The sequence below is a fragment of the Carcharhinus amblyrhynchos genome, chromosome 10 (genome assembly GCF_965287045.1).
Source record: "Carcharhinus amblyrhynchos chromosome 10, sCarAmb.v2.hapA, whole genome shotgun sequence".
NCBI classification, from domain to species: domain Eukaryota; kingdom Metazoa; phylum Chordata; class Chondrichthyes; order Carcharhiniformes; family Carcharhinidae; genus Carcharhinus; species Carcharhinus amblyrhynchos.
In genome coordinates this window covers 108,553,411-108,566,148 of record NC_137333.1, presented here as the reverse complement: position 1 = coordinate 108,566,148, position 12,738 = coordinate 108,553,411, and the positions used below count along the sequence as shown (strand labels likewise).

At 47.6% G+C, this 12,738-nt stretch overlaps 1 protein-coding gene across 1 annotated transcript in view; it reads left to right on the top strand.

Annotated features, from left to right (window-relative positions):
- Nucleotides 1–12,738, top strand: part of LOC145349327 (dynein heavy chain domain-containing protein 1-like) — a 47,120-nt gene that overhangs the window by 7,035 nt on the left and 27,347 nt on the right. Inside the window, exon 4 of the mRNA XM_080197828.1 lies at nt 11,116–11,226. Coding sequence (XP_080053954.1) covers nt 11,116–11,226 — 111 coding nt within the window. The remainder of the gene's footprint in view (nt 1–11,115; nt 11,227–12,738) is intronic.

Here is a 12,738-nt window from a genome sequence, read left to right as displayed (position 1 = left end):
AAGGGGGTTCAACAGAACGGACAGCCTGGTCAGGAGCTGATTGACAAGAAGATGCCAGATCTCTTTAAAGAATTTACTTGTGTGGGTAAAGTTTACTCATGTGAACCAGGGAGAGTAGGTAAAAATGATAAAATTTTCAGAGATATGGAAGCAAGTCAATTTTTGATAAGACATGAGGAGTTGTGTAGTTTGGGAGGAGTATTGCCAGAAAACATAGAACATAGAACATTACAGCGCAGAACAGGCCCTTCGGCCCACGATGTTGCGCCTACCAGTTAAAAAACAATGACCCTCTAACCTAAACCAATCCCTTTTCATCCATAAACCTATCCATGGATCTCTTAAACGCCCCCAAACTAGGCGCATTTACAACTGCAGCAGGCAGGGCATTCCAATCCCTCACCACCCTCTGGGTAAAGAACCTACCCCTGACATCCATCCTATAACTACCCCCCCTTAACTTAAAGCCATGCCCCCTCGTGCTAGATTTCTCCATCAGAGGGAAAAGGCTATCACTATCCACCCTATCTAAACCTCTAATCATCTTATATGTTTCAATAGGATCCCCTCTTAGCCGCCTTCTTTCTAGCGAAAACAACCCCAAATCCCTCAGTCTCTCCTCATAGGACCTCCCCTCCATACCAGGCAACATCCTGGTAAACGTCCTCTGCACCCTCTCCAAAGCCTCCACATCCTTCCTATAATGTGGGGACCAGAACTGCACACAATACTCCAAGTGCGGCCGCACCAGAGTTGTGTACAGTTGCAACATGACGCTGCGACTCCTAAATTCAATCCCCCTACCGATAAACGCCAAGACACCGTATGCCTTCTTAACAACCTTATCTACTTGATTCCCAAGTTTCAGGGATCTATGTACACATACACCTAGATCCCTCTGTTCATCCACACTATTCAGAGTCTTCCCGTTAGCCCTATACTCGACACATCTGTTATTCCTACCAAAGTGAATTACCTCACACTTCTCCGCATTAAACTCCATCCGCCACCTCTCGGCCCAGTTCTGCAACCTGTCTAAGTCTCCCTGCAAACTATGACACCCTTCCTCACAATCTACCACACCTCCGACTTTGGTGTCATCAGCAAATTTACTAATCCACCCAACTATACCCTCATCCAGATCATTAATAAAAATTACAAACAGCAGTGGCCCCAAAACAGACCCCTGAGGCACACCACTCGTAACTGAACTCCATGACGAATATTTACCATCAACCACCACCCTCTGTCTCTTATCTGCTAGCCAATTCCTGATCCAGTTTCCTAGATTACCCTCAATCCCATACATATGCATTTTCTGCAGAAGCCTACCATGGTGAACCTTATCAAACGCCTTACTAAAATCCATATATACCACGTCAACTGCCTTACCCCCATCCACCTCTTTGGTCACTTTCTCAAAAAACTCAATAAGGTTAGTAAGGCACGACCTACTCGCTACAAAACCATGCTGACTATCTCCAATCAATTCATTACTCTCCAAATAACTATAAATCCTATCCCTAATAATTTTTTCTAAAACCTTGCCCACAACAGAAGTAAGACTCACCGGTCTATAATTCCCGGGGAAGTCTCTGTTCCCCTTCTTAAACAATGGGACAACATTCGCTATCCTCCAGTCTTCCGGTACTATACCTGAGACCAACGATGACCTGAAGATCAGAGCCAGAGGCTCTGCAATCACCTCTCTTGCCTCCCAGAGAATCCTAGGGTAAATCCCGTCTGGACCAGGGGACTTATCTATTTTCAAACCCTCAAGAATATCCAGCACATCCCCCTTATCAACTGCAATACTGCCTAGTTTACACCCCTGCAACCCAGTGTTCTCCTCAGCTACATTCATGTCCCCCTGCGTGAACACCGGAGAGAAATATTGGTTCAATGCCTCTCCAATCTCTTCCGGTTCCACACACAACTTCCCTCTGCTGTCTGTAACTGGCCCTAATCTTGCCCTAACCAACCTTCTGTTCTTAAAAGGTGGTAATATGCGGAATACGGGGTGAGGAGAGTCGTGTTCCATTATATAAGATGAGGTTGGAGAGTTCAGTGAAAAGTGATGAAATGGTAATAGGAGCAATAGAGAAATTAACTTGTCCAGCAATACGAGTTATCTTGGATAATGATACAGTTGGATCACAGGCAGGAGTGATGCCTACTAGAACATAGAACAGTACAGCACAAACAGACCCTTCGGCCCGCAAGTTGCACCAATCATATCCCTACCTACTAGGCCTACCTATAACCCTCAATCCTATTTAGTCCCATGTACTCGTCCACAAGTCTCTTAAAAGACACTATCAAATTTGTCCACCACCACCAATGGCAGCCGATTCCACTCACTCACCACCCTCTGAGTGAAAAACTTACCCCTGACATCTCCTCTGTACCTACTCCCCAGCACCTTAAACCTGTGAACTCTCGTAGCAACCATTTCAGCCCTGGGAAAAAGCCTCTGAGAATCCATCCTATCTATTCCTCTCAACATCTTATAAACCTCTATCAGGTCGCCTCTCATCCTTCATCTCTCCAGGGAGAAAAGACCGAGCTCCCTCAAACTATCCTCATAAGGCATGCCACCCAATGCAAGCAACATCCTTGTAAATCTCCTCTGCACCCTTTCAATAGCTTCCACATCCTTCCTGTAATGAGGCCACCAGAACTGAGCACAGTACTCCAAGTGGGGTCTGACCAGGGTCTTATAAAGTTGCAGCATTATCTCCCGACTCCTAAACTCAATTCCTCGATTGATGAAGGCCAGTACACCATATGCCTTTTTAAACACATCTTCTACCTGTGAAGCCGATTTAAGAATCCTATGGATCTGGACCCCAAGGTCCTTCTGATCCTCTACACTGCCAAGTCTTACCCCTGATATTATACTCCTTCATTCCATTTGACCTGCCAAAATGGACCACTGCACATTTATCTGGGTTGAAGTCCATCTGCCACTTCTCTGCCCAGTCTTGCATCCTATCTATGTCACGCTGCAACTTCTGACTTCCCTCCAAACTATCCACAACACCACCAACCTTCGTATCATCGTTAAACTTACCAACCCATCCCTCCACTTCCTCATCCAGGTTATCTATGAAAATTACAAACAGCAAGGGTCCCAGAACAGATCCCTGGGACACTCCACTGGTGACCGACCTCCATGCAGAAAAAGACCCATCCACAACCACTCTTTGCCTTTTGTGGGCAAGCCAGTTCTGGATCCACAAGGCAACAGCCCCTTGGATCCCACGCCCTCTCACTTTCTCAAGAGGTCTTGCATCAGGGATCTTATCGAATGTCTTGCTGAAGTCCATGTAAACTACATCTACCGCTCTTCCTTCGTCAATGTTTTTAGTCACATTTTCAAAGAACTCAACCAGGCTCATAAGGCACGATCTGCCTTTGACAAAGCCGTGCTGACTACTTTTGATCATACTAACTTCTCTAAATGTTCATAAATCCTGTCCCTTAGGATCTTCTCCACCAACTTACCAACCACTGAGGTCAGACTCACTGGTCAGTAATTTCCCGGGCTATCCCTGTTCCCTTTCTTGAAAATAGGAACCACATCCGCAATCCTCCGGAACCTCTCCCATCTCCATTGATGACGCAAAGATCATTGCCAGAGGCTCTGCACTCTCTTCGCTCGCCCCCCACAGTAACCTGGGGTACATTCCATCCGGTCCCGGCTACTTATCTATCTTGATGCTATTCAAAAGTTCCAACACACCCTCTTTCTTAATATCTACATGCTCAATCTTTTCAGTCCGCAGCAAGCCTGCACTACAACCACCCAGATCTTTTTCCACCATGAATATCGAGATAAAGTATTCACCTCTGCCATTTCTACCGGTTCTGTACAAACTTTCCCACCGTCACATTTTATAGGTCCTATTCCTTTGCATCTCATCCTTTTACTTTACGGTGGTTGAAAAGCCAATGGAGAATCAAACAACTAGAACATAAGAAATAGGAGCAGGAGTAGGCCATCTAGCCCTTCAAGCCTGCCCCACCATTCAATAAGATCATGGCTGATCTGAAGTGAATCAGTTCCATTTACCCGCCTGCTCCCCATAACCCTTAATTCCCTTATCGATCAGCAACCTATCTACCCGTGACTTAAATATATTCAACGAGGCAGCCTCCGCCACTACAATGGGCAGAGAATTCCAGAGATTCACCACCCTCTGAAAGAAGAAGTTCCTCCTCAACTCTGTTCTAAACTGACCCCCCACTCCCTTATTTTGAGGCTGTGCCCTCTAGTTCTTGTTTCCTTTCTAAATGGAAAGAATCTCTCTACCTCTACCCTACCTAGCCCCTTCAACTGTTCAAGGATACATATCCTGGGGTCTTTCCTGATTGTGTGGTAACAAGGTCACAAAGTCACAGGTTAAAACTAGAGGAGAAATTAAAGAGTGGAGATGAGAAAGTTGAAGTTTAATTATCAGAAACGATTTTTGATCCGACGGTTGGAAAAGAGCAAGAACAAGTGGAAGGTGAAGTGCATATTTTTACTTTGGGAAAGTTGGCAGAGTTACAACAGAAAAATATAGAAATGAAACAGTTGTATCAGAAAGGTTACACAGAAGAAGAATCTGAGTGTATACCAGAATGTTATTACCTTAAAAATGATGTCTTAATGAGGAAATGGAGACCTTTACATATTCAGGTGGATGAAAAGTAGGCAGAAGTTGGCATTGCTGGTAGAGTACAGAAAGTAACTGTTGTGAGGAGCACATGAGGTACCAGTAGGAGGTCTTTCATAAAATCTTTACAGTGCAGAAGGAGGCCATTTGGCCCATTGAGTTTGCACCAACCACAATCCCACCCAGGCCCTATCCCCGTAACCCCATGCATTTACCCTTGCTAGTCCCCCTGACAATAAGGGTCAATTCAGCGTGGCCAATCCATCTAACACACATCTTTGGACTGTGGGAGGAAACCAGAGCACCCAGAGGAAACCAATGCAGACACGGGGAAAATGGGACCCGAGGCCAGAATCGAACCCAGGTCCCTGGCACTGTGAGGCAGCATTGCTTGCCATTGTGCCACCGTGTCACCCCAGTGAAACAGCATTGTATGCAACTGGTGTTCAAAAACTTTTGGTGGTTTTCGCAATAGCGTAACTGCCACAGTGATCTGAGGAACCATAGTTGAAGTGGCTTCTAACACCAAAAGAGACAATCTGCCATGTGTCTTTACCAAAGAGTGTGCAGAAAGTGATGGTGCAGATCCAGAGCAAACAAAGGAGTTAAATTGTGTGAGAGAAGAGGAGCTAAGCCTAATGAACAAGAGAGGGAACAGAGATAAACAACCTTTCTGAATGGTCCTGACTACACACATGTAATGTGTTATCCTGCTGATCCTGCCTAGTTCAGTAATGACATTACCCCGGAGCTAATTTATCATCACAACAACAGAAATGAGTTCAGATTTGGATTAAGAATTGAAGGAGAGTCTTGGCAATGAAGCAGTTTTTTACGAATGAAGGAGTGTTCAATGGTGGAAGACAAGGACTGGAATGAACGATGTTACTCTTTCATTTCCATGTTTTGATTTTGTAAACTATCTGTATATTTATTGCAGGGTACTAGTAGCGTGAAACTGAAAAGGTTTGAAAAATGAAATTATCTTTGAAAGTTGATGGTTTGTTTTTTTCTGAAGGGTAGAGGTGTGAGGTCACTGTACCTCGAAGAGATGTTTTAAAAGAGATGTTCTCTGCAGTTGTAAGCAGACCCTTTGGGTTTCAGTGTTGCTGGGCCGGCTGTGAGCAGTCCTTTAATGTGACTTCAATGATTTAAATAGGGTTTTGTTTATTTTTACAATGAGTCTCAGGTAGTTTCTGGGATTGATTGATGTTTTTATCCTGCAGGGTTAGGAGAAAGACTGGTTGGCAGGTCATGTGTTTTGGACAGTTTTTTTTTCCTTCCCAATAAATGAAAAGATTGAATGAATGGAATGAAAAGAAGGGAGGAACAACTGTGTACGCTGTTTCATGGAGACGTAGATCACTCTTGCTTCACCGGACGGTGTCCGACAACTAGAGAGCTTCTCAATCCATTGAATGGACCGTACAGCAGCCTGAAACAAAGCTAGGGGAGGTGGGGTCTGCTTCCTAATCAACGCCTCGTAGTGCATAGACATAACAATACTGGCAACTTTCTGTTCTCCAGACCAAGAATACCACTAAAATGCTGCCCCTACTGCCTTCCCCGGGTGTTGACCTCTGTTATCCTGATGGCAGTTTACATTCCACCCCACGTGGATGTGAAGACTGTGCTGGACGAAATATACACCACGACAAATAACCTTGAAACGAAACATCCCGAGGCCTTGTTCATCGTGGCCAGGGAATTCAATCAGGCCAAGCTCAAGAGTGCCCTACCAAGTTACCACCAACACGTCTCCTGTTCCACCAGAGGCTCAAACATCCTAGGTCACTGCTACACCAATATCAAACATGCCTACCACTCTATCACCCACTCACACTTTGGCAAATCAGACCACAGGGCTGTGCTCCTAATCCCGGTTTTTGCTTACAAGCAAAACTGAAGCGGGAGAATCCATCAAAGAGAGTTGTGCAGTGTTGGTCTGAGGAATCGGATGATCTCCTATGGGCCTGCTTGGAGTCAGTGGGCTGGTCAGCGATTAAAAACTCTGACCAGCCAGAATGAGTACACCACTACAGTAACTGACCTCATTAGTAAGTGTGCAGAAGACTGTGTGCCAAAGAAGCAAATCAGTATGTTCCCCAACCAGAAACCGTGGATGAACAGAGATATCCACTGCTTGCTGAAGTCCAGGTCTGAGGCGCTCAGGTCAGGCGATACTGACCTATGCAAGAAAGCCAGATACGATTCAAGGAGATCCATCAAAGATGCCAAAAGACAGGACCCAAGCTAGAGTCCCAGGCTAGCCACACTGACCCCCACCAGCTATGGTGAGGTCTGCAAGACATAACAGCTTACAAGATAAAGACCTGTAAAATCATCGGCTCCAACGCACCCCTCCCTGATGAGCTCAATGCATTCTACACCTGTTTTGAAAGAGAGGTCAATGAGAGCATGTCCTCCACTCTGGAAACCCTGGATGAACCTGTATCTGGGGTCACCATTGCAGATGTCAGAGCAGCTTTCTCAAAGTTAACCCACGGGAAATGACTAGCCCGGATGGGATACCCGGATAAGCACTCAAATCCTGCGTGGATCAGCTGGCAGGAGTATTCGCAGATATTTTCAACCTCTCTTTACAACAATCTGAGGTCCCTATCTGCTTCAAGAAGATGAACGTCATCACAGTATCAAAAAAAACCAAGCAGCGTGTCTTAATGACTATCATCCGCTGGCTCAGACATCCATCATTGTGAAGTGCTGTGAAAGGTTAGTGGCACAAATCAATTCCAGCCTCCCGGACTACCTGGATCCACTACAGTTTGCCTACCGCCGAAACAGGTCCAAAGCAGGTGCCATCTCCCTGGCCCTGCACTCAACCCTGGAACACCTAAATAACAAGGACACGATGACAGACTTGTATTTATTGACTAGAGCTCAGTCTTCAACACCATTATTCACACAAGACTCATCTCCAAACTCCGTGGCCTGGGCTTCGGCACCTTCCTCTGTGACTGGAACCTGAACTTCCTAACTCACAGACCGCAATCAGTAAGGATAGGCAACACCGCCTCCTCCACGGTCATCCTCAACACCGATGCCCCACAAGGCCGTGTTCTCAGCCCCCTACTATACTCCTTATACACCTATGACTGTGTGGCCAAATTCCCCTTCAACTCAGTTTTCAAGTTTGCTGATGACACCACTGTAGTGAGTCGGATCTCAGACAATGATGAGGCAGAGTACAGGAATGAGATAGAGAATCTGGTGAACTGGTGCAGCAACAATAATCTCTCCCTCAATGTCAACAAAATGAAGGAGATTGCCATCAACTTCAGGAAGTGTAAAGGAGAACATGCCCCTGTCTACATCAATGGGGACAAAGTAGAAAGGGTCGAGAGCTTCAAGTTTATAGGTGTCCAGATCACCAACAACCTGTCTTGGTCCCCCCATGCTGACACTATAGTTAAGAAAGCCCATCAATGCGTTACTTTCTCAGAAGACTAAGGAAGTTTGGCATGTCATTTACGACTCTCACCAACTTTTACAGGTGCGCCATGGAAAGCATTCTTTCTGGTTGTATCACAGCTTGGTATGGGCTCCTGCTCTGCCCAAGACTGCCAGGAACTACAATCGTGAATGTAGCCCAATCCATCACGCAAACCAGCCTCCCATCCATGTCTACACTTCCCGCTGTCAGAGGGTCAGTGCTGAGGGAGTGCCGCACTATCAGAGGGTCAGTACTGATGGAGTGCCGCACTGTCAGAGGGTCAGTGCTGAGGGAGCGCTGCACTGTCAGAGGGTCAGTGCTGAGGGAGTGCCGCACTGTCAGAGGGTCAGTGCTGAGGGAGTGCCGCACTGTCAGAGGGTCAGTACTGAGGGAGTGCCGCACTGTCAGAGCGTCAGTGCTGAGGGAGTGCTGCACTGTCAGAGGGTCAGTACTGAGGGAGTGCCGCACTGCGATAGCAAGAGTTTTTATAAATATATAAAAAGGAAGAGGCTGGCTAGGGTGAACGTTGGTCCCTTAGAGGATGAAAAGGGGGACTTAGTGGTGGGGGATGGGGAAATGGCTGAGGTCTTGAATAACTTTTTTGTTTCGGTCTTCACGGAGGAGGACGTGAATAATTTGCCGGATGTTAGAGATGAAAAGGTGGTAGGACTGGAGGGTCTCGATGACATTACTGTTACTAGAGAGGCGGTGCTCGACAGACTGGAGGGGCTGATTGTGGACAAGTCCCCAGGACCGGATGGAATGCATCCGAGGGTCCTGAAAGAAATGGCGGAGGTGATAGTGGATGCCTTGGTGGTTATTTTCCAGACGTCGCTGGATTCCGGGGAAGTGCCGGAAGATTGGAAAGCGGCTAATGTTACACCGTTGTTTAAGAAGGGTGGCAGGCAAAAGGCGGGGAATTATAGGCCTGTTAGTTTAACGTCTGTTGTAGGTAAAATGTTAGAATCCGTCATCAAGGAGGAAATAGCGAGGCATCTTGAGGGGAACTGCTTGACAGAGCAGACGCAGCACGGTTTCGTTAAAGGGAAGTCGTGTCTGACAAATTTACTGGAGTTATATGAGGATGTGTCTAGGGCGGTGGATAGAGGAGAGCCGGTGGATGTGGTCTTTCTTGATTTTCAGAGGGCGTTTGACAAGGTACCTCACAAGAGGTTATTGCAGAAGGTAAGGGGGCATGGAGTTGGGGGTAGGGTGTTAGCGTGGATAGAGGACTGGTTGTCAAATAGGAGGCAGAGAGTGGGGGTCAATGGGTGCTATTCGGATTGGCGGATGGTGACTAGTGGAGTGCCCCAGGGGTCGGTGCTGGGGCCTCAGCTATTTACCATTTATATAGATGATCTGGAGGAGGGAACCGAGTGTAGGGTGTCGAAATTTGCTGATGACAGCAAAATTGGTGGAAAGGCAAATTGTGCGGAGGGTGGTGAGAGTCTACAGAAGGATCTAGATAGGCTGGGCAAATGGGCCAGGAAATGGCAGATGGAATTTAATGTTGGCAAGTGCGAGGTGGTCCACTTTGGTAGGAATAATGGTAGGAAGGATTATTACTTACGTGGAGAAAAACTGCAGCAGGCGACGGTGCAGAGGGACCTCGGGGTCCTTGTGCCTGAGTCGCAAAAACCCAGCTTGCAGGTGCAGCAGGTGGTCAGGAAGGCGAATGGGATGCTGGCCTTCGTAGCGAGGGGGATTGAATATAAAAGTAGGGAGGTCTTGCTGCGGCTGTATAGGGCATTGGTGAGGCCGCAGCTGGAGTACTGTGTGCAGTTTTGGGCGCCGTACTTACGCAAGGATATTTTGGCCTTGGAGGGAGTGCAGAGGAGGTTTACTCGGCTGATACCGGAGTTGAGGGGGTTGAGCTATGAGGAGAGGCTGAATAGATTAGGCTTGTACTCGTTAGAGTTTAGAAGAATGAGAGGAGATCTCATTGAGACGTATAAGATGATGAATGGGATGGATAGGATAGAGGTGGAGAGACTCTTCCCGCTCAGAAAGGACAGTAGGACTAGGGGGCACAGCCTCAAGATAAAGGGGGGGCTGTTTAGAACGGAGTTGAGGAGGAACTTCTTCACTCAAAGGGTGTGAATCTCTGGAATTCTCTGCCCGTTGAAGTGGTGGAGGCTGCCTCGCTAAATATTTTTAAGACGCGGGTTGATGGGTTTTTGATAAGAGAGGGGATTAAGGGTTATGGGGAGAGAGCGGGAATGTGGAACTGAGCCAAGACAGATCAGCCATGATCTTATTGAATGGCGGGGCAGGCTCGAAGGGCTAGTTGGCCTACTCCTGCTCCTATTTCTTATGTTCTTAAGTCAGAGGGTCAGTGCTGAGGGAGTGCCGCACCGTCAGAGGGTCAGTGCTGAGGGAGTGCCGCACTGTCAGAGGGTCAGTGCTGAGGGAGTGCCACACCGTCAGAGGGTCAGTGCTGAGGGAGTGCCGCACTGTCAGAGGGTCAGTGCTGAGGGAGTGCCACACTGTCAGAGGGTCAGTGCTGAGGGAGTGCCGCACTGTCAGAGGGTCAGTGCTGAGGGAGTGCCGCACTGTCAGAGGGTCAGTGCTGAGGGAGCGCCGCACTGTCAGAGGGTCAGTGCTGAGGGAGTGCCGCACTGTCAGAGGGTCAGTGCTGAGGGAGTGCCGCACTGTCAGAGGGTCAGTGCTGAGGGAGTGCCGCACTGTCAGAGGGTCAGCGCTGAGGGAGTGCCGCACTGGGGCTATTTGTATGAGCCATTCGCCTTTTCAGGTGAATTAAAAGATGCCAGGACACGATTTCAAATAGTAATGGGAGTTGTCCCAAATATCTTCCCCAATATTTATGACTAAATTAACATCAGAGAAAACCGATCCTCTGCCCTTGATTACTTTGTTGTTTCTGGAAGCTATGGTCAGCTGATTGTCTGCCATATTATAACTTAAGATTCAAACAGATTTGATTGTTTTAAGACTGGTTGGTTGTGAATGTTCCTCTGAGTCCTCCTTTTTGTGTCACAGTTGGTATAGAAATATGAAGCGATTGTGGATGCTGAAACGACGGAACCTACTGTGGAGCTGCCTGCTCCAGGCCATCCCTCACTTCGGAGCTGCATTGCTCCAGATTTCCAGGTATGTCCATTGAGATGTACAGTCTGCTGGAGGTCAGCACGGCCCAATGAGTTACACCCTCCCTTGTTAAGGGCCAGGTCAAAAACTGCATTGGGCGAACCTCCACTCATTCAATATGTGGTTAGCACTGCTGCCTCATAGCGCCAGGGACCCAAATTCGATTCCTGACTTAGGTCACTGTCTATATGTGGTTTGCACATTCACCCTGTGTCTGCATGGATTTTCCCCGGCGCTGCAGTTTTCTCCCACAGTCTGAAAGATGTGCTGGTTAGGTGCATTGAACATAAGAACATAAGAAATAGGAGCAGGAGTAGGCCATCTAGCCCCTCGAGCCTGCCCCGCCATTCAATAAGATCATGGCTGATCTGTCGTGGCTCAGTTCCACTTTCCCGCCCTCTCCCCATAACCCTTAATCCCCTCGCCTATCAAAAACCCATCAACCCGCATCTTAAAAATATTTAGCGAGGCAGCCTCCACCACTTCAACGGGCAGAGAATTCCAGAGATTCACCACCCTTTGAGTGAAGAAGTTCCTCCTCAACTCCGTTCTAAACAGCCTCCCCTTTATCTTGAGGCTGTGCCCCCTAGTCCTACTGTCTTTTTTGAGCGGGAAGAGTCTCTCCACCTCTATCCTATCCATCCCATTCATCATCTTATACGTCTCAATGAGATCTCCCCTCATTCTTCTAAACTCTAACGAGTACAAGCCTAGTTTATTCAGCCTCTCCTCATAGCTCAACCCCCTCAACTCCGGTATCAGCCTAGTAAACCTCCTCTGCACTCCCTCCAAGGCCAAAATATCCTTGCGTAAGTACGGCGCCCAAAACTGCACACAGTACTCCAGCTGCGGCCTCACCAATGCCCTATACAGCTGCAGCAAGACCTCCCTACTTTTATATTCAATCCCCCTCGCTATGAAGGCCAACATCCCATTCGCCTTCCTGACCACCTGCTGCACCTGCAAGCATTGACCATGTTAAATTCTCCCTCAGTGTAATCAAACAGGTGCTGGAGTGTGGCAACTAGAGGATTTTCACAGTAAGAATATAGAAACATTGAAAATAGGAACAGGAGTAGGCCATTCGGCCCTTCGAGCCTGCACCACCATTCAATATGATCATGGGTGATCAGGCACTGTCAGTATCCCACTCCCACTTTCTCTCCATCCCCCTTCATCCCTTTAGGCACAAGGGCCATGTCCAGCTCCCTCTTGAACATATCTAACAAACTGGTCCCAACAGCTTTCTGTGGGAGAGAATTCCACAGGTTCACAATTCTCTGAGTGAGGAATTTCTTCCTCATCTCAGCCCTGAATGGCTTACCCCTTATTCTTCGATTGTTACCCCTAGTTCTGCCCTTCCCCGCCCTCAAAGAACAAAGAAAATTCCAGCACAGGAACAGGCCCTTCAGCCCCTCCAAGCCTGCACCGACCATGCTGCCCCCGACTGAACTAAAACCCCCTACCCTTCCCAGGACCATATCCCTCTATTCCCATCCTATTCATGTATTTGTC